At 44.6% G+C, this 24,409-nt stretch overlaps 1 protein-coding gene across 1 annotated transcript in view; it reads left to right on the top strand.

Annotated features, from left to right (window-relative positions):
* Nucleotides 1-3,499: 3,499 nt before the first annotated feature.
* ETV5 (ETS variant transcription factor 5) overlaps nucleotides 3,500-24,409 on the top strand; it is a 56,293-nt gene continuing 35,383 nt past the window's right edge. Inside the window, exons 1-5 of the mRNA XM_007195261.3 lie at nucleotides 3,500-3,655; nucleotides 6,770-6,888; nucleotides 7,024-7,111; nucleotides 7,244-7,291; nucleotides 7,385-7,435. Of these exons, the coding sequence (XP_007195323.1) occupies nucleotides 6,844-6,888; nucleotides 7,024-7,111; nucleotides 7,244-7,291; nucleotides 7,385-7,435 (232 nt within the window). The 5' untranslated portion in view covers nucleotides 3,500-3,655; nucleotides 6,770-6,843. The remainder of the gene's footprint in view (nucleotides 3,656-6,769; nucleotides 6,889-7,023; nucleotides 7,112-7,243; nucleotides 7,292-7,384; nucleotides 7,436-24,409) is intronic.

Raw genomic sequence — 24,409 nt, 5'->3', positions numbered from 1 at the left:
ACAAGGGGCTAGTTATCCTACTGTGATTGAGTTTTGCTGTTGCCAGAGAACAAAGGCTAGATTGACACTAGATGAATGTTCCAGGGGGCTGGTCTCTCTTTTTGTTATCTTTTCCAGTCCCATTTCTCTCCTGAAGGAGAGGGAATGGTACATCAGAACGGAGGCTGGACAAATCCTCCAATGTAAGTAATGTTCTTAGGAGGAAGGACTCGGTGTACTAAACAAAGAACTTCTAAATACCGACCCTTAACTCTTTTTAAAGGCAAAGATAATTCAAGAAGACGACCCTTAACTCTTTTTAAAGGCAAAGATAATTCAAGAAGACGGGGAGTGGGATGGGGACGGGAGCGGGGGAGGTAAGTCACTAAGAAGGAGAAGCAGAAGAAAAGAAAGAAGAGGTGTGGGAAAAAAACATCATAAACACTTAACAGTAAAGAACAAACTCTGGGCCCAGGCGTCAGTCTGGCAAGGTAGTTCATCATGAGTTATACCCTCGCATTTCACAGCAGAGGCAAGGTGCCTGGGCCCAGGGCCTGAACCCCTGTCCAACACGAGTCATGTTCTCAGAGCTGGAGCAATCCTCTGAGTTCATCTACGCCACCCAGTGCAGTAGTATCTCTGCACTAAATCTTTCTGTGTAAATGCCTCTTGTGATAGGAGACTCATTACCGGCAGCAGTATTCCTTTTGGGGCCACTCCAAACATTCCAAAGTTCTTCCGAACCCGATACTGAGCTAAAAATCTGCCTCCCTGTGACTTCAACCAGTTCTGCCCTCTACCGTTTGGGGTTCAAATGATATTTCCTGGTGGTTTTCTGAGCAACAAAGGCACATGCTAAGTGGGCCACTTATGGGCTCTGGAGCCTGCCTGCCTTAGTGCTTATCCAGGTTCAGAAACCTACAAGCGGTGCAACTATTGGCAAGTTACTTAATCTCTCTGTGCCTCCGTTTCTTGTCTATAAAGTGCAGATATTAACAGTAGAGACCACTTCAGTTCTATTCTTATGAGGACTAGATGAGATAATCTGTAGAGAATTGTACATGGCATGAACAGGTTATACATTAAGTAAACTTCAGCCGTTGAAATGGTACAATAGATGGTGGGCTCCTCCAAGACAAAGACTGGATCTTACTCATCTCTGTAACTTTTTTGCTGAGCACAGGGTTTGGCCAAGTATTGAGTACAAAATAAGTGTTTACCGAATGACTAAATAATTAATTGGCAAGAGCTTTACTCTGATGTAAATCCCTCCATGATCTCGTGTCTGTGACAATCTTCTCATAAAAACCCCTCCCTCAACTCTTCCCCTCCCCCCAACTAAGCTGCTATTTATTACTACTTAATCCAGAAATATCAGCTTTTCTCCCCAAGGTGGGATGGAGAGCCTTGGCTCGAGGCAAAGGTCATCCAAGTCACACTCCAGCCCTCAAGTCCAACCCCATGGAGGAAGTCGCTGTGAAGTGTCCTGCACTGTTTCCCTATAGCCAGTGTGATGATGCACCAAGGTTTATGTGGCCCCACGGGCTGCAGGCCTACCAGGCTGAGGCCTGAAGACAGATTGAAGCGAAGAGGAATTCAAAAGCTCTTCTGGAGAAACTAGATCAGAGAGCAGGATGAGATGGGATGAGGTGGGGCAGGATGGGGGCAGACAAGCTGGGGAGGAGGAGGACTGGGGAGCTAATCTGGGCCCCAAGTCTAGCCAGGGAGACAGCCCTCAGCAACACACTGGGAGCACAGCTGGGCTAGGGCTGTACTCTAGCCGCCAAACAGAAATGGCACTACCTGGAGAGGCACTAAGGGAAAACTCCACTGGAGCTGGGGTAGGTAGCAAATTGCTCTCCTAGGAAATTAAATATCATGGAACTGCTTGTTAAAAGGTCAGAGCGCTTTCCCACCCACCCGCTCATGCCCACCCCACTCTCTTGCAAAGTCTCATGCCTGATCAGCACTGGGCCTCCGAACTCCCGGTTTCCTTTGGTGAATTCCAGCATTTCTTGGCTATAAACAGACCAAGAACCCATAAGCCGAAGCAGAAAAGAAAGTGGGCAAATTTTTACTTAAAATTTTTTTCCCAGAAAGCCACACTGCATTCCCCATGGTGGTGGTATGAGGCAGCCCCAGAGTTGCCTGGGGCTCCCTTTTCTAGGCGCACTCCCCTGATACTTGGCGTGTTTCTTCCCCACCGCCGGCACACGGGGGTGAACGGCAGGGCACACGAACAGAACGAGAACAGAAGAGCTCCCTCACAAGCCCCAGCATCCTGGGGGAGAGCACAGAGCCGCCCCACGGCCTTGCAGGAGGGGGCAGAGGGGGCGGAGAGGGGAGAGGACTGCTTATTTGTTTCCTGGAACACCCTGTTAAGAATCTCAGCAATTGCAGTTAGTGCCCGGTCGTTTGGCAAGCGGAGTGGCTTCTCGTCGTTCCCAGCTGCACGGGATCTAATTCGCAAACACACCATCTTGCATTCAACACTTAAATGGAAAACAGCAGCCCCGGGAGGGAGGCAGGCGATCTAACTCTGTAAGCCCGTTTTGGAGGGCTTTATGTTTCTATTTCTAGGTCTGCGGACTGGTTGGTGCAGTCCTCGGAGAAAATTTCTTTGAGCGCCGACCCTCCCTCATCTCGGGTCCAAAACCCACTCTGGCGGTTATAAACCGCAATTAGACGTGGGGAGAAAACGGGATTTGGTTGGGCCTTGGCCGGCCAGTATAAAATAGTAACTAAAGTCTGTTTGAGAGATCAGATTTTAAAGGGAGATGGTGCTAATTCTTCCCCCACTGGAAACATAGTTAAAGGAAATTAAGGCCTCTCTTAAAGGTAACTAAGATTAGAGCGGTCGGTTTCCGTTTTCTGTGTTTCTATGGGCCGAACGCCCAGGTCGGTCAGCGAGTTTCTCTCCGGGTGGAATGACGGATTCCTGTAGCCCGAATTCTAAAATGATAACTTCGCTTGGTGCTGCAGCTGCAAACGACTGGCGCCCAGCGGCCCAGTCCTGGCAGTGGTGTTGCTGGGGGGCGGGGTGGGGAGAGAAGTTAGGGGTGAATGGGGAAGGGGAAAGAGCCAAGCCTCGGTAAAAAGTTGGGAGAGCTGCAGGGATGGAAGGAACTGCGGCTTCTCGAGGCCCTCGGCCCCTTTAAGTTCTTCACTGACTCAGCTAAGCTTCCCCCTCAGGTCGCGTTTTTTATGAATGAAAAACGTCCTTACATTCATTATATAAACAAGCCTGTGCTGATTGGCCAATGGCCCCCGGTGCATAAATTATGTAAAACAGATCCCTGAGATGGGGGGAGGGACGCGCTGTTGACCAATGGGGGCCGGAGTTGATGGGGCGGCTTGGCTGGATTTGCCCGCAGACAGGGTAAACAAGAGGTGATGGACAGCCGCTGGAGCGGCCTCGGGCCAATGGGAACGCTGCTGGGCTATAGCCGCGGGCCAATAGCAGAGGGCGGAGCGGCAGGCCGCTGGGGGCCGGGCCAGCGCTCCAGCCTGGTTGGCAGCTGCGGCGCAGAGTCCAGCGGCTGGTTCGCGGAGCGGTTCAGCGTCCCCGGAGCGGTTCGGCCCAGCCATTAGCCTAGGCGCCCAGGCCCGGTGCGCGCGTGCGTGAGCGCGTCTGCGCCCCGGGGCCGCTGCAAGGGGAGGAGAGCCACTGCCTCAGGTGAGGGGGCGTCGAGCAGACAAGGGGGCTTAAGAGGGGGTGTCCAGGAAGGGCCCAGCCGGCGAGAGTTCACTGGCTGATTCAGAATCCTCAGAGTCCGGGTGCACTTTCTATTGGGGTTGGGTCCCCTTCCCTCCCGAGGCTGACCACCCCCTCCTCCCGCGGCCGGGTCCGGTTCGGTTCCTGGGATGCGTCGGGCGGGGGCGGCTAACGGTTCCGGAGCTAGCGGAGAGCGGGTTTCCGCACGTCGCGGGGGAGGCGAGCGGGAGCGCGAGGTGCGGAGGCTCCCGGGTGGAGATGGAGGGGCGGGGAGTTGCGGGCTTTACAGTCTCTAGAGACCTGAGAGCCCCGAGGGGACTTGGAGGCTCGCGAGAAGAGGCACTCGGCAGATCTTTGCAGCGGGGAGGAGGGGGCTGAAGCAGCTTAGGGGGAATGTTTGAGAGTGATGCACCCCCACCCCAGCACCTGGAGGGGTTAAGTGACATAGGCATGTGCAGCCTCCGGGGTTGGGGGTCGGCCAGGAACTTATGAAGGCCTTGCAAGTTTCAGGTTGTGGAAAGCGGACACCCAATCCCCCCACTCCCACCCCCAGCAGACTGAGGGCGTCAGGCTGCATGGCGATTCTCGAGAAATAGGAGAGCATCAGAACCGCGGCCTGGGGATGGTGGAAAAGAAAAAAAAATGGGTGCGGAGGGCGGGGGATGGAGAGATGCTGGAGCCTCGCGCTGGATTTGGGATCTGACCGCGTTTTCAGAGGGGAGGGGACCTCTGGGGGAGCCGAAGTCCTGATTGAGGAGGGGTGCCAAAGAGAGATGTTTGGAAGGGTGTTTTTTTGGGGGGGGCTATTGGAGGCGGTTGGTAGCGCCTGGCGCCGCAGCTCGTTTTTATGAATGTGGGTGACTTTATGAATGAAGCGGGTTTCTTTCGTTGGCTCGCCGCTCCCTGCGGCTTTTTTTTCTTTCTCTTTTTGTGAATGAAGCATTGAGCTTTCTTCCTAGGACGCTAGGGTGAGGGGCCTGCGTCGGAGGCTGGGCGTGCTTTGGGAGTGGGGGCGGGGGCGCATCTGAAGGAGTTTTCTTGAATGGAGAAGGCTGGGAATTGGGTGGAAGTGTGTCTTGTTTTGTGAATGGGGCCCAGTGAGAGGGATCCAGTTACAGCCTTTACCTGATGTGGCGGCCGCGGCTCTCTCTCATTCATAAAACCGGGCCCGCTGCGCGCCGCGGGGGTGGGGCCTCGATCGCGCCGCTGCGCTGTGTTAAAGTTTTTCCTGGGGGCCCCGGGAAGGGGGGGGGGCACAAAGGAAGTGGTTTAAACTCCTGGATGAACTCGAGCCTTCCCTTCAGGCTTTAAAAAAAAATTACACTTTGAACACGATTTTTCTAGCCCTTGAACTTTGAGAGCTGCGTTAAAGATCCTTGATCCCTCTTTTGGGTTCGCTTCTTTCTTTCATTTAATTTTTTAAAAGGTATTTTTGCTCTTCATGGTGAAGTATTTTTGCAACGTATTTCATCGTGAGACTCTGAAAATCTCTCTCCCTCCGATCTCCTACCCGTTGTCCCCTTCTCCCAATAGACATTTACAGAATTTCTAAGGCCACGATTTATTTAATCTGACAGATTTTTGAAGGCTGCAGAGAACTCATTTTCTTGCCCCTCAACTCACTGCTGATGCCCCTCAGATTTTGTTTACGGGTTGGTGACATTTGGGAAAGAAGCTTTATTCTGAACGTTTTAGCGCTGTTTGGAAGGCACGCAGGCAGGCTAGCCGAAGTGTTTTTCTAGGAAGTTATGAAGTGTGCAGTTTTGTTCCTCTCCCTCTTTCTCTTTGACTTGGAAAATATCTTATTACTTGGACCAAAGTGCTGAGAGGAGGCTGGCCGTGAAGGGTTTCCTCGTATCCTGCTAACTTACAAAATTGGATATGTTTCACACAGTGTGAAAAACAAATTGGATGGAATTGCCCACTGAGAAAAAGTTCCCTATCTAAAAATTTTATACAAGTTAAAGAAAAGATTTATCCTGAAGTGTTTCGCATTGCTTAGAGCTGGGATGAGTGAAATTAATGTTTCCCCCATTTTGTTGACTTAACTGCGTTTTTGTTTGAAGAATAAAACAGTGTTTGGGAAAATGGCACTTTCCTAAAATTGTTAGTTTATACCTCTCAAATTAGAAAAAGTTCCTCCTCTCCATTCTGACCCCCAACCTCCCTTCCCAGCCCCAACACTTGACAGTGCTGAAACAAGTTTAATTTTATTTTTTGGTCATGTTTGAGAAAAAATGATTTCACTATAATAAACTCATTTTTCTTTCCATGCATCTTTTGCTTTTAATGCTTTTTAAAGATCTGTGGTAGAGATGCATTTAAAATATGTGCAGTGGAATTTAGTTAACTTTATGTGTTACTTTTCATAGCTACTTTATTCTTTAAGAAGTTGGAGATATCACAGACATCTCTGTAAGTTGCCACGGAGATATCTGTGACATTACAGACACTACAGCTGTTTGGACAGAAGGTTTAAGTTTTAATAAAAAGTTGTGTATGAAGATAAGTATACCACTGATCGTTGTATTCCTGGAACTATTTTTAGTGTTTTACCACTGACCTACAAAATACTTTTAGAAACACTATGTATGTCAGATTCTTAATTGCAAATAATTTGGAATGCTTAAACCCAGTTTTTCTCCTTCCTGTCACTGTACTGTCAAAAATTAAATTATGTCTAAAAAAAAAAACCCTAACACTACAAACACCCTGGGGAATATTCTTATGGAGAGAATCTTGAAATCGCCCTTTTTAATGAAAATAAGGCCTTTTTTTTTTTGGTAGGAGACAGGTAGTAGTAAACCTATAATTTTAATGACTAAATAAAAGAGAGAGAAAAAGATTAAAGGACTGACTAGCTGAATGGATTTGGCACTAAGTACACCATGAATCTTTGACGCCCTTAATCAAGCCCAGCGTTAGTCTGTAAAGCTTACACCTTGAAGTGGGCTTTAATTACCTTAGAGAAAGGCAGTGATCTTGCACAGGCCCTAAAAGGACAAGCAATATAAAATTACTTCATTTCTCTTTCTTCCCCCCTCTCGGTTAAAATCTCCCAAATTCGTATTACAGGAGGACCCCTTTCCCCCCAGAAATTACTCAATGCTGAGACCTTCCAAAGTGACATTAGAGACATTGGAAGCACCATGGATGGTTTTTATGATCAACAAGTCCCTTTTATGGTCCCAGGGGTAAGTTTATGCGGCTTTTGGTTTGTTTTGTCTTCCCTCTTCGAACATGAGTCTTCTCCTTATTGGTTTATGGCACAACCCCCTTTGGACCCCTTTATTACACTTGAGTCTTCACTGTCTGTTGGCCTCTTTCAGAAATCTCGGTCAGAGGAGAGTAGAGGGCGGCCTGTGATTGACAGAAAGAGGAAGTTTTTGGACACAGATCTGGCTCATGATTCTGAAGGTAGTGAAGCTTTCCCCTCTATTGTGGCTCGTTCACATGGCTCCCCGCGAAAGCTGCATGCAGCCAGCTCTTCCCTCTTCTCCCTAGCAGAAGAATTCTCCTCATTCTGGTGTCTTCTGTTTTCAATTCCAGAGTTGTTTCAGGATCTCAGTCAACTTCAAGAGGCTTGGTTAGCTGAAGGCAAGTTTCTTGGCTGTCCTATTTTCCACATAAAACATTTTACTGTGCTTTTTAATAAAACTTAAAGGTCTAAAATAAAAATCTCTTTTCCAGCACAAGTTCCTGATGACGAACAGTTTGTCCCAGATTTTCAGTCTGATAACTGTAAGTACCTTTCTGGTGGTGGCACATGTGTTCTGAAATTGTTTGGTCTTGGATCATCCAAGTCTAGAATACTCTTTCCAGTTGTAGCCAGCATATTTGGACAGTGGAATGTGTTTGGTTTCTTTTAATAATTCAAAGTTAACCCCCCTCCGAATTTGTTTCATTCCTTATTGAAATTACTTCTAAAGTGCTTTTATTGTATTGCAGGTGAGATTTACTGAACATGATTTTTATCTTAAAATGTCTTTTTGCCTAAGAATTTTGCAAGGCTTCAAGATCCAAATGATAAATTAATTGAAATATATAAGTTGTTGGACCAAGCATCCATAAATCAGTCTTCCTTTTACAGTGGTTTTTTAGGGTTTGTTTTATAAATTAAATCCTTGATGCAAATCATGAGCCTGACTTTTTTTTCTTTTAAAGGTGCAGAAAATAGTTAATGGAAGATTCCAGTTAATTGTCGCTTCACCAAACATGTTTTCAGTTTTGTTTCTAGTTCAAAGTTGACAAAAAGTGGTCACAGAGTGACCTGATTTACACTTATTTTTCATGTAGTTGTCAGGACTTTATCATTCAGAAAAGAGTAAAAACTTTCTTAAAATGGTCTTTAAGTGCTCATATCACTGAGATAACAAATGCAGTGGGAGCTCAAAAGATGGCTCTCTGTGCTGGCACAGGCGCGGTTCGCATTACGCTGATCTTTTGGGGCTGTCCTCAACAGGTCTGGGAGATTTTATGGTCCAGGAAGAGCTATCAAGGACAAAGCTGGCTGATGAAATTTGAGCAGCACAGGGCAGCTCTAGAGAGCATTAGTTACTGGCGAATGAGCAGGTTTAAGAGAGGCCTGGAGAAAAATACTGCCTCTCTTGAGAGTTGCATCATAGAGAAATTCGTATCTTAGTCATAGTTTATAATAGCAAGCACCTGAGCCAGGCAAGATTCGATTTCTCATTTTGCACCAACACATTCTTCCCAGCTTTGTTTTATCTTGTGTGTGTGTGTGTGTGTGTGTGTGTGTAAAAATGCCACTGGGAGAGAGCATATCTTTGGGTCTAAGTAAAAGTTGGGTGTTCTAAATCAGTAAATGAAAGACCAGAGGTACCAGCTGAACATTCTTTAATGATAGGCCTCGTATTCAAGGTGCAGTGCTGGGAAACTTTGAAAGGGAACAAACTGTAACCCACAGATGCATGGTTACCTTAGCTTTGTCACAGCTTGCTGTGAATGTTTTCTATAGGAGAGTAAATGCGTGTTAATTATTGCCCTCTGATTGCTTTCAAGTGATTGGGAAGCTTGCCACTAAAAGACTAAATAAAGATAACCTAAATTGTGTGTGTGTGTGTGTGTGTGTGTGTTTGCAAGATAAAAGACAGGATTTGTAATCCTACTTCGTTCCGTGTTTACAATTTTGCCCAGCCTTTCCGGTTCTTGCTCAGAGCAGCATAAACTGCAGTCTGTTTGGGAGGTGGCTTTCTTGGCAGAGGTATTGCTTTTATGACACTTTTGTTTCTCTGTAACCCAAAAGAGTTAAAAGGAAGGTGAGATGACTGCATTCAGGTTGATTTCATGTGCTGAATCAAAGGTATGTTCTTTAGAGAAAGATGTCAGCAAACAGGATTTATATTTGGAGAGATATTTATCTGCAGGAAGAAGCTAAAGTGAAGGAATCAATAAATGTGTTTTGGCTCCTTAGAAATAATTCCTGCTCAGCAAATAGAATGTGCTAACTCCTTTAATTAAAGTGCCATACCTAAAATGGAGCTGCTTTGGGAGATGTTTCTGCTTACCAAGTGTGATGTGTTTCTTACTTTGTTTGCTTTTTGCTTTAACTTCTTAAGGTTGAGCTTTTCTGTCTTTTAAGGATAAAGCAGATGGTTGAGTAGCCTCAAAAAGTCTCTTAATAATTCTTTCCCCCTCTCTGACTCTTATTTCTGGAGATGGAGCTTCAAGAAGGATAGATTCAAATAGAGGTTAGGCAGGAACACAAATGTGGGGAGGTGTATCCTTGAGCCATTTATCCTTGCTGTTACATGTGTAACTGCTTTGACTGCAGTTGAGACAGGCAGTGTAGACTCATGGGAGCTGGCAGAGCCCAGGGCTGGGCAGACTCTCTGTGAGTGCATCTCACAACCTCCTGCTGAGGATCAGCTTCCACTCCAGTCACCTTCTGGAAGAACCCATGATTGTTCCAGGGGAGGGGGGGGGAGCTCATTTAAATTTAATGAAATCTTATGAATTGGTTTGAATCACCCGATCAATGAACTATAAACCAAACTCACACTTGCTAGGTAAAGCAAACCTCTTCCCTAGGGTAGCAGAAACATTTGTTTCTGCAAATATTCTTCTGTGGCCTGCCACGAGTAGTAGTCTACCTTTCCTGTTACTGATGATTTGATTAATTTTCCATCTTGTATGTGTGAGAGTTTTTGTGTGTGTGTGAGAGAGAAAAAGAAATACCAAGTAATGTGGGTAACGTTTTATTTTAGAACGTTAGGTTTGAAGATTATGGCTTACCTTTTTTTGATAAACACTGTAAGCTCAACTTCTAAAGAGATTATATTTTGTAAATTTTCTAGATTTGGGTTCCTACCCATAGACATCCATCTATAAGTGTGATTTAAATAAATGAAACCACTGTTCTTATAAGTCTTATAGAAATGCCCAGCCTACTTCTAGTTGTATAGATTTCCCCTTACATCACAAATTCAGACATTAGTAAAGTATCCCCCACCTGGAAACTCCTAAAGGTTACATTCAAGGGAATAGAAAGTTTAACCTGTAGACATAGGCGTTCTGCCAATGCCATCCATCGTCCCTTGATCCTGATAAATAATCCTGAAGATCCCAGATTGTTTGAGCTAGAGGTCCCTTGTAGAGATGGTCTTGCCTAACCCTTTCATTTTACTAAAGGGTCTTGCCTAACCCTTTCATTTTACTTATGACAAGGTCCAGATAGCTGGGGAGACTGACTAGTGATTGGGGGCAAGTGGGAGGGGTTAAGTGAAATGAGGGGGGAAAATGTATAAAATCATATCCTTGAAGAAGCTCTCACAAAGCTGCAGAGCCAGGGAGCACTGTCACGGTCAGGGCTGCTCAGGGCTCTCCCTCATTATTTCAGATACCTGGAGCTGGCCCTCAAGAAGGCCTGGGAGAGCGCTGGCTGCCCAGTCTAACCCACAGTTCTCTTCATTCTACAATCCCAAGAAATCAATTCAGTATCTTGGTGCTTTGAGTTTTTTCATGTAGGATTTGGAAGAAAGAGAAATTATAAAACAGAAAAATTATGAAACACACATGTTTCCTAGAAGACATTAGTGTGTATACAGATAAAACTATGAGTATATATCCTGTATATTATAAATGTGTGTGTAGCTACATGTGCCTTAACACACAGAGCTACGAAACCACGGAATCTGGGTCAGTAGATAGATGTGTACCACACATTTTTACTACACATTTTCACAGAATTAGCTGCAAATCAAAACCATGGATAAGAATGGAACTCAAAGTGCTTAGATGTGGGGTAGGGGTGGGTAGTCGACATTCATTTTTTCTGAGCTGACTGTTTGGGCACCTTAGGGTAATTACTAGATTTTAGCATATATAAATGGTTTTTTTTTTTAATGCAGCTTTCAGTTCTGATTTTTAAAAATCTCACTCATTTGTTTGAATTGTGATATTGTGACTGTTTTACCTGTCGGCATTTTGAATAACTAAAATATTTTATGCTGGGGAGAAGGTGTGGTAAAATCTTATTTTAAAAGATGGTCTCTGTACCAAATATAATTTGAAGAATTGTTTTAAAATCTGAATGACCTTATTTTCCCCTGGAAGTGTTCTTTTTAGATCTGTGCTTCAAAAAGAATGGACCGACTGGAGGAAGTAAGGGTAATTTCCTAAGGACTGGCTAATTAACTGATAAAAATCGACATTTCATAAATACATTGCAATAGATGACTGGGGAAATAGGATTAACTGTTATGGCAGCCCTTGAGCTTAAAATACATTGATCTTAATCCTGTTTCTATATGATATTATTCATCTGGTTTTTTTGTTTGTTTCTTTACTGCATAGGAGGTTGATATGGTAGAGGGAGTGCCTTCCTTTGGCAGAGGGTACATCATTTTGGCCCCAGACATGATGTAGCAAAACTGTACATTTACTTGCTCTGTGTCCTTGGGCCATTTCTGTATGAAAGGAGCATCCTAAAGTCTTTTTGTTATAAAAGGTAAGAGAGAAAACAGTAGGCACTTTAAAAATGAGAGGCTTGAGGGAGTCAAGCCTATCATTTTATCCTTATCCAGAGCTGGTAGCTCTGAAGGCAGGGAGAAGAAACAAGCGTGCTAAAGCAAGAGGATGAAAACTGGAGGTTATTTGACTCCAAGTTTTACAAACCTTTCAAAGTCTTTGTTAGCTAGCCCACTCACCACCTTACCACTGAGAAGGGACTAAATGATTTGAAATCCTTCCTGTTTTGATAGCCTCCAAGATCCCTAAGATGCTGGACTCCTAAGGACCCAAGACCTAGTGTTCCCATTTATCAAACAGAGCCATATGTTTACACGAAATCTCTTTTCATCTGACTTTAATTCAGTTAGGCTTATTAAAAACAATAGATTTTTTTTCTCTTCCTCTTCTATGTCTCTCTGCTCTCAGTCCTCTAATAAAACCCAGTATCCTTTCCAATCATTTGTGTTTGGCGCAAAAGACTTGGAATGGAGAATTACATCTACGTCTGCCGGGCAGATCACTTTTGTAGATTCCAGAGGTAACAAAATCCTGGCATCAATCAAGAAATTACAGTCTATCCCCTGTTTTTCAGCATTCTTCGGCTTTATAAGATTAAGACATGGGTAGACTGATAAAGCTGGGGATTTGTACTATCTGCCATTTCAACCATCTAGTAGTATCATTGTTTTAATTTCAATCCTAGAAAAAAATATTACCGCTGGTGGGGTAGGGTGGGGTGTGTAATTCTCTACCCAGAGACTGTACCCTCCACATGTTTCTGCGGTTTTCATGGTGGTAAAGCACATCCGGGCTCAGAGGCTGACAGCCCCCTCTCGGGCACATGGCTGCCCTTGAGGCAGCTTGGGCCCCATCTGTGCCCTGGCACACAGTGCTTCTCCACTTGGAATCCAAGGAGCTCAGAGTCTTGTCATGTTGCAGCTCCCAGCTCTTGGACAAGTGCCAGGCATGTTGATGCCAGTACCGGATTAGGTTTCTTTTTTAAAAATTCATTTTGTGAACTCATCAAGCTCATTTAACAGAGGCTTTGGTCGTCAGTTTCTATCATTGTCCCATCCCTCTAAGTGGCTCAGCTTAAAATAAAGGAGAGACAAGACACTAAGCCCCGAGTGTGTCTGTGGGTGGATGCCCGCACAGGGCTGTGTGTGTGTGTGTGTGTGTGTGTGTGTGTGTGTAATCACAAGGTAAGTGCACCTTTGGGCTTGGCAGGTAAATGACAGATGTTAGCAACTCAGATGTTAAAGTTGAGAAGAGCCTCCTCATGAAGGAGGCTCCCCTGCCTAACAGAAAGAAACATCTAGAGGAAAGTTGCAGCCAAGGGTGAAGATTCCAGGGAGCAGGATAAGATCTAGCTATTAAAAGGCCAGGAGTTTGAGACTGATCTGCAGAGCACTCAAGGTGTTGAATGGAGAGTCTGTAAGAAAGATGCAGAGAAATGCTTCCGGTGTCACTATCTGAGTTCACTGGCTGTGGGAATGGGGGCAGGCAGTGAGAAGAGGTCCACATAAGACATTTGAAAATAGTCCAATAGGTTTCGAAAAAGAAGAAAACCCCATGTGCTAAAATTTATCTCCTGGAGATAAATTTTCCTAAAGTAGTACATTCTGCCTTGAAATAAAGTCTAGTTGTCACACTGGCTTCATAAGATCACCCTTAGGGTGATTATTGAAGGTTTGAGAAGAATAGAAACCCAACCAGTTTTTAGCCTTGTACTTTGCGTTGTCCTTGGAGTAGATTTCACTCCCACCCCCGCCCCCAGATCTCCTGCCCTTCTCTTTTGATGTCTCATGAGCATGCCCGGGGGGTATTATAAACTTTTCAGGCCGGATGCAAAGCCAGGAAAAGGAACTGTGAAACTGTTCATAATAGGTAGCTCGACCCCTCCCCCCTGCAGCCAGAATCTAGTAGTGGGTGTCTCCAGAGACCCACTCCCTTGGGGAGGAAGCCAGGTGGCTCCCGATACAGCTATTGGCAATGAATGGAAAAGCAAGGAGTCTGGAAAGGCTGGCTTCCATAGGGAGCTGTCCTCTAATGCAAACCAGTTCGTCCCTGAGGGCAGGAGAAATACCGCTGAAGTCTGTTTCTCTCAGCTGGTAGCTACAGTCAGAGTCTGAAGTGGGCCGCACAAGACAGATTTCTTTTGCCAGAGGGCACTTGCCGACCTCACTTGGAGCTGACTTGCACACCCTTGCGGATTTCAGCCAGCGTCTTGACCATCTGAATCAGGGAGAGTGCAGAGCACGCCTGCAGGGTCTGAATTTCTTACACAAACACAGCGCGCCGGGCGAGCAAGCGTCCCTGCGGCGACAGCTGGGCTCTGCTCCGTCGGCCCCAGCGAGCTGAGCGGCTGAGTACCCCCCCTGGCCTGAATGGAGCATTCCAAATTGGTTGTGAATGGAGGGCGGGGCTCCCTTGCAGACTTTTTCAATGAATAACCAGACCCCATTGTGCAGGCTGTGGAAAAACAACCAACTCAAACAACACTGGGACTGTTAGAAATATGCTGGTGATTGGCAGTTTGGAGAAGCTCCAAAATTAGTTTCCTTTGGCTTCCCTGCTGCTCCCTGTTCTCCAAGCCTGGGCTTAATGGGGTTTGAGTTTTCTTTTAAGTGCTGACTTTAACCCTCCAACTGCCAGGCTGGGGGCCTGGGCTTAGGCGAAGGGCTGCTACTGACCCATGGGCTCGCCCCCCCTTTCTTTGTCTCCCATTTTAGACTGTAGCTGTCTAAAGGGAGTGATAATAAGAGAGGGTGGTTTAGCTTCCCTGGAGAGAGAGGTGTTGAGACTTGATCTGAGGATATTACCCTTTTATCTCTTGGTTCCCGTGGGGCTGTGGCTTTATCTCCCCACTGAAGAGTCCTGCCTGCTCTTCTTCTCCAGTCTTTACTCCAGGCCTGAAGAACGGGTGTTTTTCTGCTATAGCACTTCTACTTAACATTTTAACATGGGAGGGACCTAGCTGTAATTTCTCGACTCCTTGGCCTTCTCTCTCCCAGTTAATTTCCCACTGTGGTCAGATACCTGTCATTTTAAAATGACCCCTTCCCAGACTGGGCCTCAGCTATAGGGAAGCCTCACTATGGCAGCAACCCTCCCATGGGGTACTCATCAAATGCCTTTTCTCCTCAATTAACATCCCAGGAAGTACCAGAAAGAACCCAGCCTCTGAGGAACCCCAACACCAGAGTGGCTTTCTCACCCCCAAACTAGGCCAGGTTCTAGGGGTACACTTGACTCAGGATCGCCCACCCTAAACATCTTCCAACCTCTTGGCTAACAGCTTGCAGACATAACCCCCCCCCTCCTCCCCCACCTCAAAGGGCCGTGTGGGCTAGACCAGGGCTGTATGATAAGCATAAAAAGGACAATCCTTTAAAAAAATAAAACTTAATAGTAATGATCCGGTGCCATTTCCTCAGGGTTTTAAATTAAGAGCTCTTCTTAGTTCCTGCTTCTCATCCTCACAACCTAACAAGGCTGTTTGCATTTGTGTTTTTGCTGTAAGGATTTTTTTTTTCCTGAAATGTTTCCCTTGCTGTAAATTGGTCTTGCAAGAATGTCTTCCCTTCCCTGTTAAAAAAAGAACAGGCCTGGGCAGATTGTCCTTTTGTGAGAGAGTTTGAAACCTCTCAGGAGGTAACCCTAGATATTGGCTGTGTAAGAGGATGCTGATACTTGTGCTTCTCTCCAGAGGGGCTGAGGAGGACTTCGCTTACATAAACACTTTTCAGCTGAGTGCCTGGAAATGCTTTGTAATTGCCTGAAAGGGCACTTAACGAGGGTCTTTTATACTTTTCCCATAGAAAAGGTAGAATAGAAGAGGGGGGGTGTCTCTTCTACTTGGCTGCCCATGGTAAAGACCAGATCCTGGAAGGCCTACCCCAAGTTTCTGAATCTGAATTTTAACAGAGAATAATTCCGTAGGGATAATGTCACTGTGCTGAGGGGACCTCAGCAGAGTCAGAACGTTTCTGCTCCTCTTCAACTTCGTTCTCTTTCCTTTCCTTCCGCACCAGCCTGGGATCTTATTTCTTGGGGAATAAGGAGAAAACAGCGTAGGGCTTTAATGTATTCTGTATTTTGACATATTAAACAAGGTCTCTGCTTCCCAATTTCCATTCCTGTCGAAACAAGAAGCAAACAGTTTCTCTTAGGCGCTAAGTGTGGCCAAAAGCAGAGAACCCCTGTCATGTGTTTCTTCACGTCTGCCTGAGCCGTAGCATGGCGCTCTGCGCGCAGCCGACACTTGGGGAGTGTTTTGCACACCACCGCTCTCTGTTTTGTTCCCTCCCCGCCCTGTTGCTCAGCAGGCCCCAACACCAGCCTCCAGCCTGCAGGGAAGTAAGTTTGTAACATGAGTTCTGAAAGCCCGTGGGATGACCTTAGTGATAGATAGAAAAAAACTAGCTAGCGCTATTTCTCATTTTCTGATTCCTCTTTTAAACACATACACTAGCCAGGTCTTCCCAGGCTGCATCTAGACTTTGTGTGGCTAATGCTGTTCCCCAGTAAGGCTGTATGTGTGAGGGGACAAGTCACAGTTTAGGTACCCTTGACACACTTGGTGCGTTTCTGCTCTCAGGAGCGTCGGGGTTATAAATAGAAGGGAATGGTTCTCTCGTAGGAGAAGCTTATTTCTCTAGGGTTTGAGTTTTCTCCCGTCAGACTTTTAAGATGAATTTTAAACTTGAAGGTAAAATTTTCCACAGTGATTAAATCCCACTTCAAATATTGTTGATGCTTTAATGCCAGTTTAGATGAAAATCAAATAAACTGGGAATAAATTATAGAAGGGGTGTAAGGTTTGGTCTTGCATTTTTTTCCATTCAGGAGGAATGCGCTGTTTACCCCCCTTCCCCGATGGTGTGTTCCGCCGTGAGCAGCCCTTCGTGGTAGAATTTGCTGTGGCTGACGGAAAGCCCACAGTGGGGGCAGCCAGCCTTTCACCTCTAACCGAACCCGAGTTGGGAGAACAGGGCTCTATTTAGTTCTCTCTCTCCATGGTAAAAGTTAAGCAAATAAGTTGTCTATCATATTAGTTTTCTCTGTGGCCTAGAGTTTTGGGATGTGACACTCTGATGCAATTAGAAATATTCGTTCTGTACAAAATATTTTCATGGCAGAGCCCCGTATTATAATACACAAGCCTACCTCAGTCAGAGTTGGGCCAGATCTTTTCTAAGCTCCTTTTTCTCCCTTTCATTTCTAACTCTTATATTCAAGGCCTCTGGGTTTCCATTTTTGGAATTCTAAAATAACAATCCTAAATTGTTAGGATGAATGAGTCCCTGAAAGAAAATGAACTGTACAAATCCAAGCTGTTTCAAGAATAATACTAAAGTGTGGAGAGAGTGTAAACTTGAAGTAAATCTGAAACTAGTTCATCTGGGTCAAAAAAAACCCCCAAAAAACCTCTCTACTACCATTGGCATTAAATTATCTTCCTTATTTGAGTAACCAGTTTTCTATTTAGAAATGACTGTTTGAAAGATGCAGTTTCAACGAGAGGCAGCTGTTCCGTGATAGGCCCTCTTTCTGACCTGCAGTTCCCCTCTGAGTCAGGACATTCCTGATTTAGTACATTCAGCCAAGGTGGGTTCCTCTTACTAACATGACCACTTCTTTTGGGAGGAGAAAGAAAGCATTAATACAAAGAATCTCTTTCCTTCTATTTTAGCCAGATTTAGAATAGAAGCCCTTAAAAAAATCACCTGTCATTATTGTTAGTACTGGTAGAGGTGAAGAAAGGATAAGGCCAATGTCCTATAAATTCCATTTAGCAACTGCTCTTCCTAGTTGATGACCAAGGACATGACCAGCCAACCTCTTTACCCTGGCAAACTTGCCACTGGGCCATAGGTCCCCCCCCCCTTGAGGACTCTTTGGCCCCTAAGGCCTCCCTGTGTATAGACCCATCACCCTGACCTCCTCCCAGCACCCTCCCAGCCTTTCCAACCCCTTATAGCAGAAGTAGCAAATAGATGGCCTCGAGGACCACTTCTCTTCCTAGCCAAAGCTATCCTCGCTTTGTCTGCGCTTTAGGACCTGGGCATCACCCTTGTCTTGGGTCACGTTTTCTCCTCTCCGGAGGCAGAGTAAAGAGGTAGGGGAAGCCTGGAGCACCCCCTGGAGGCCAGAGTGCCCCCCACATTTTGAGTGGTCAGCCTGGGTGGTACTGTTCTACCTTTTGGGTTGCAAGTGTACATTATACAGTGACCTGCCAAACTGACTTCCGTGGGCAAAATTTAGTTTTTCATCTTCTGCCCAATAGTATTTCAGCTGGTGATTTGATTTTGAGATACCGTGTCCTGGTTGTGCCACCAGTGGCTGCCATTGCTGGAAGAGGCAGTGGAAGAGGGGGCAGGGGAGGGAGGAAACTTTTTGCGGGATGATACCATGGAGCTGGGCCTAGCAGAAGCAAACCTCCAAATCACCCACCTCCCCTCCCCATTCTATGAAGTTACTAGATAATATAAACACTCTAGTTCATATAAGACCCCAGCAGTGTAAGAATGCCCCCAATAAAGCCCTTTCCTATAAAGTATAACCCCCATGTCCAGTCAGTCCCTCTTTTCCACAGAGAAATTTAAGTCCCTTTATAAGTGTAAAACCACCATTTTCATCTCTTCCTGCTTTTACTCTAGCCAGAAGGGCTTTGTTTGGGGGTCTAAAGGAAGCTACAACCTCGGGGCCCCTTAAGCTGGAGCTTTGGCATCTTTGGAGCTGGGTTTCTCCATTGTTGAATCTATCTTGTGTCATACATTCCACATTCCAGGGAGCAGTAAGAGCATAAAATACCATAACACAGGCCCATCCAAACAAAATTTAGCAACATTTCACTTTCCAGAGCCAGTGTGAACACTGCAGCTTCTTGTCATCGAAGCACCAATCTCACATACAGCCAACCTTTCCCCCTGAGAAAGCAGCGTTCTACAAGCCCAATACTTGATCTGGGGCACAACCTAGACCCATGTTGCTCTTGTCAGCTCGAGTCCATAGCAGAGATTTAGGGTCATCCGAGGTAAACCAAATGGAAGAGAGGCCTACAGAGCACGGCCTCATGGTTTTAACTTCTTCATGGTATCAATTCTGTTGTCTAATTTAAAACCCAGGTGGGAGACATTCTATCAATAACTCTAATTCCTGTCTCCTGGGAGAAATTCCACTGCCTTTGCAGGTGACCTCTCAGAAGTTTCAGATACCACTCTTTACTAATGCTATTTATACCTTTTCAAAGTTGGGCCAGTTTTTTTTAAGCTCCTTTTCCTCCCTTTAATTTCTAACTCTTGTATTCAAGACCTCTAGGTTTCCATTTTCAGAATTCTGAAGTGATCGTCTCATGTCCCTGCGAACCCTGTTTTTCTGCCACCCCATTTGTGAATTGAGAGGGGTCTCTCTGGAGACAGTCTCCATACCATCTTTTAAAAAAATTTTTATTTTATATTGGAGCATAGTTGATTAACAGTGTTGTGTTAGTTTCAGGTATACAGCAGAGTGACTCAGTTATACATATACATGCATCTATTCTTTTTCAAATTCTTTTCCCATTTAGGCTGTTACAGAATATTGAGCAGAGTTCCCTGGGCTATATGGTAGGTCCTTATTGGTTATCCATTTTAAATATAGCAGTGTGTACATGTCAATCCCAAACTCCCAATCCACACCATCTTTCAAGTAAGTGCCTATCATTTGTTATAGGAACTCACCAACAAAATATTCCTGGGCTTGCATCCCCCAAAGTTTCCAGCTCTAGAATTCCAAATACTTGATATAACCTCATTTACTCTTATGAGTAAGAGAGGTGTTTTCTTCCCTCGCCTCTTTTCCTACTGTAGCAAGACCTGGCTCTAGTTTTGTAGGTTATTATTTCACTCTGGTATTACCCAGCCATCTTCATGCAGGGTCATCAAGATTTGAATCTCGCTCTTGGGCTGGTCCTGTTCCAACACCAGTGTAATTATAACCCTATTTGTTGGATCTGACAGTCTTTTCCCATAGTCCATGTCATGATAAGTTCAAAGGCTTTTTTCTTGAGCTGATTATGTTACCCCAAGTTTCTAGCTCTAAATCATGAAAAACAGAGTGGGTTTTTTTGTCCACACACCAATTCCTGAAGCCTCTCTTCTGCTGACTGTAGGTTTTTCCCACTGCTTGGGAGAAATCTGATTCCTGGAGCCAGATGTTCCAGGAACTAGTTTTATCAGTTCCTAATTTGGCTCTTGCGTTATTTATTGTACAGAAGATGATATTGGCCGTATAGGGAGGACTTCTTTAATTGTTAATTGATGAATTCTGCTACTTCATGGTTGACCTTACGTCCTGGGGCCCTGAAATATATCACCAGGGTGATAGTCAGTCCTTTGGTCCTTACTGAGAAACAGGACAAGTAAGGAAAGAATAAGCTGGAATAATCAACATATCCCCCCACCACCATGATTAATCTCCAATCTAAAACCCTGAATACTACCACTGTTACTCATCGTCATAAACCTTGTAGTTCTATTTGATTTCTGAAACTATGTGAATTTATTAGTGTGATGAAAACAAAAGTTACTTTAAATAAATAAAATCTTGAATACTGCCACTGTGACAATTGTGAAGAGATCTTTCCCTATACCTACTGATACCAGATTCTATCCCAGAACAGAAGCCTTGCTTTCTCCATGTAGGACTTTGCCCAGGACAAATGCAGCTATTCTTGCCACTTGAGATTTAGAATGAACCTACCCTGAAATCTCAGCCCCTGTATGTGGTATGCTCACCCAGATGTTGGCTGTACCAGATGTTTATCATATTTCCCTTGAGTTATGTGGAGAGCCTATTTCCATACCAGAGTCCTGCTGCCATTCTTGATTCCCAAAACATAAATGCACAGGGTATTCTCCAAGCCAACAGACTTGAACACAATTTAGGTCTCCAGCTCCACACTCCTTTCTGATCTCTTAGCTTAATAAGCTAGGTTGGACCAGTTGTAGCTCCCAGAAACTCTTGTGCCTTTTTTCCCCAAGGCTCAGAGCACCAAAAGTCCAGGCCACCCATTTCAAGCTTCCTCTCCTGGCCCTGGCCCTGGCCCTGCTCAGCCTTTATGGGCAGAAGGAGCCAAACCAGCTGCTTGGAGGGAAGAATGAAGGAGAACCTCGAGGAAGAGAACTTTAATTCCTTTTAATTCTGCCAGCCTTCACAGCTTGATGATGGCTGCATTGTGCCCTTCTGAGGACTCGGGATGAAATCTAATGAGTTGTTCATCTGTTCTGGTAGTGTTCTAAACCTGTTGTGCATATACATTCACAAGGAGTGGACATTCTCCATTTTTTTTTGTCCAAAAATGCTTTGTGATCTTGAGTTGAGCTTATGTTTTAGTTCCTGTTATATGCGTATTAATATGTATATGGAACTACTGATCAATTTTACTTTTGTTAATATTTTGTACTTGTGTAATTGCTGTCTTTTTACCCAGGCCATAGTATAGGTGGCACTGGGCAGTAGTCATGGTGATAGTAGTGGCAGTTTTCATTTTGCCCTCTCTTGGGTGTTCCCTTCTCCTTTCTAAGTGGGCCAGGGGCAAAAAAATATTTGAGAATCACTGGCTTAGATGTTAGAGTATGACAACATTTGTCCTTGTGTAATTTTAGATTCCCAGGGCTGTATTATCCAAACACGGTAAATGTACAGTATAAACAGGGCAGTCCCCTTCCAGTGTGGTAATAGGCCAGGGGTGACTTCCTTCGTGTGTAAATGCATGGTTTTGAAGTTCTTAGCATGTCTACTGACCTGTTAGTCAACCGTAAGATAATTTTTTTCTCCAAGTATCTTGGAGGAGATGAGATATAATAGCTGTTTTATCAATTTATTTTTAAAACATATTGCTACATTTACTTCATTTCTCTGTGTATAGATTTTTTTTTCCAAGTTATTGGAAAGTAAGTTGCAGGCATTATGACATTTCACCCCCCAGATACTTTAGTGTGCGTCTCCGAAGGACATTCTTCTACATAGTCAAGAAAATTAACTTTTATTCAGTAATATTCCCCAGCTGTCTTTTATAACTGATATTGACATTGTCATTGATATAGGATTTGATTAAGAATCACACATTATGTTTATTGTTATGCCTCTTTTATCTTCAATCTATAACAATCTGCCTACCTTGCCCCCTCCCCCCAATAACATTGACCTTTTTTAAGAAATGAAATTGAGTTATTTGTAGTGAGGAGGATGGACCTAGAGTCTGTTATACAGAGTGAAGTAAGTCAGAAAGAGAAAAACAAATACCGTATGCTAACGCATATATATGGAATCTAAAAAAAAAACGGTACTGATGAACCTAGTTGCAGGGCAGGAATAAAGAGGTAGACATAGAGAATGGACTTGAGGACATGGGGTGGGAGGGCAAAGCTGGGGCGAAGTGAGAGTAGCATCGACATATATACACTACCGAATGTAAAATAGTTGGCTGGTGGGAAGCAGCAGCATAGCACAGGGAGATCTGCTCGGTGCTTTGCGATGACCTAGAGGGGGGTAGGATAGGGAGGATGGGAGGGGAGGCTCAAGAGGGAGGGGATATGGGGACATATGTATGCCTATGCCTGATTCGCTTTGTTGTGCAACAGAAACTAACACAGTATTGTGAAGCAATTATACTCCAATACAGATTTAAAAAAAAAAAAAAACACTGACTTTTTTTGCAGGGTCCTGGCCAGTTGTTTTGTAGTTGTTGACTTTTTTAGGGTACATTTCTAAAGGATATGTAGAAATGCAAACATACAGAAATGCTGACCTTAGGCCTGGAAATTCCCTATGTTTTGGGTTTTCTCACCTCTCATATCCATGTTATTATGTTGACCTCGAAACACTGGTAGAAGAACAGAGTGAATCAGATGGAGAGAGTTTGTGCATGTTTACTTAGTTACATGCATGTTTAGTTCCTGGAGAGAACTAAACATGCATATAACTAAGTAAATGAATCCCTCAAAAGGAGAGGGCTTTTGAGGGATTCATTACAATTTTTTAGCAAAGCTTACTAAATAGTTGATTTTACTATTTATGGATGATTTTTTGCTATATTCAATTTTTGAATTTATGTTTACAAAGGTTAGCTGTATCATATATTAAAGAAAATGGCATAGTCCCCCATATCTCCACCAATTCTGCTTTTAGTACTTGTGCCCCTTAACTAAATTTGATAACATTTCAAATTTTTATTTTTGGCAACTGTTGCCAGGCAGAATCAATGTTAACCATCCATTCAAACGGGTTTGAGCATGTCTCTTATTTGGTTTAGAAATCTAAAAGGCATCTCCTTTTCCAGATACTCTTTTTAAGTGCCAGAACCTGTCCACTTATCTCATCTCCCTTAAACCTCTTTGGTTCCCAGACCAGGGTCTTATCTCCTGTCCTTGTCATTTGCTATAGCAATTGCAAAGAATATTGAGATTAGGAATATATTTTATGCTTGAAATGAATTTCTAATCTACTCAGGCCTAAAATAAAGACATATTTCTGACCCCTTCTAGTAGTATGGTAGAACTTAAAATAAGCCTCAGCCTGTCTACCCCTTTTTTCTTACTCACTAAGCTATCTATGCTTTGTCTCAGAATTTGTCCAAAACAGGCCAGCACTAAGGAAAGGCAGCAGTATGTTGGAAAGTAAGCCTTTTGGTTTTGTTGTGCACAGAACTCAAGGGACACTGCACCTGGTGACTTAAAGCCCTCTGGTCTTTGCCAACTGGGTACCCTGACAAGTTAAGAGTAATCAGGGGAGAAGAGGCCACACCTGCTCCTTCCAGACGGCTTCTGCATTTCTGTTTTGCCAGTGTCATTTTTAAGTTCATGTGTCCCTCTGCCCTCTCCTTGAGTTCTACTGACAGCCACAGCCAAAGAGCAGTACAGGCAGGTGTCTCGGGCTCCCCCCCCACCATCATTCTTGAACTAAACAGTATGTATTCCATACTATGGAGGGAAATGAAGCAGGATGGTAGTGGCCTAAGAGAGGAACAGTGACCCAAAGCTGGTGGCACAGGGAGTAGTAAGCTTAGGAATGGACCTTCCCTTTAGGATTATGGCTCTGGAATCCTGAGAAGTGTCTCAGCCATGACCGTGTACATCCACACCACATTTGTTCACAAGTGCTGTGAGAGGCTCTGGATACACGGGCTGGCCACCTGGCCACATAGCCTCATGGACATGCCCAAAGTCAACCTTCCATGTACGGTAAGAAGATCGTGCTGTCAATCGTGACCACATAAGGTCCTACCCTGAGGTCATGCCTGCACAGCTAATTTGGGAAGGATGAGTCTGTTCCAGATGCAAGTAATGAAACTGAAGAAGGTGGAGAGGAAAACCCCAAAACCAAATCAGAGCGGCGGCACCCGACAGAAGGCAGGCAGAGCCCGTGTGTGATGCAAGAGAAGTAGGATGATCTTGGTCTCTCTCCCGCGAGACCGCGGTATAACTGATTGGCAATTTCTTTAACACTCAGCGACTACATAAATGCTGTATGTATTCACAACAAAGGCTGTGGCGAATTGAAATTTTGATGATCACGAAACACCAAAGGAAAGGCTTATTATTAGACAAGGTGGTTTTTGTCTTTCTGAAAAAAATTCCTTTTGACTCAAACTGTCGTGCATCATAACATTCAACAAAAGTGTTTTCCTTTGTTTTGATCCTCTGTGCTGTAATAGTGAAGTTCACTGCCAGCACTGGCATGGGGTAGCTGCCTTGGACA

This window comes from Balaenoptera acutorostrata, chromosome 4, assembly GCF_949987535.1.
Source record: "Balaenoptera acutorostrata chromosome 4, mBalAcu1.1, whole genome shotgun sequence".
Lineage (NCBI taxonomy): Eukaryota > Metazoa > Chordata > Mammalia > Artiodactyla > Balaenopteridae > Balaenoptera > Balaenoptera acutorostrata.
Note: the sequence above shows the minus strand (reverse complement) of the source record. Positions and strands in the feature narration are given on the sequence as shown.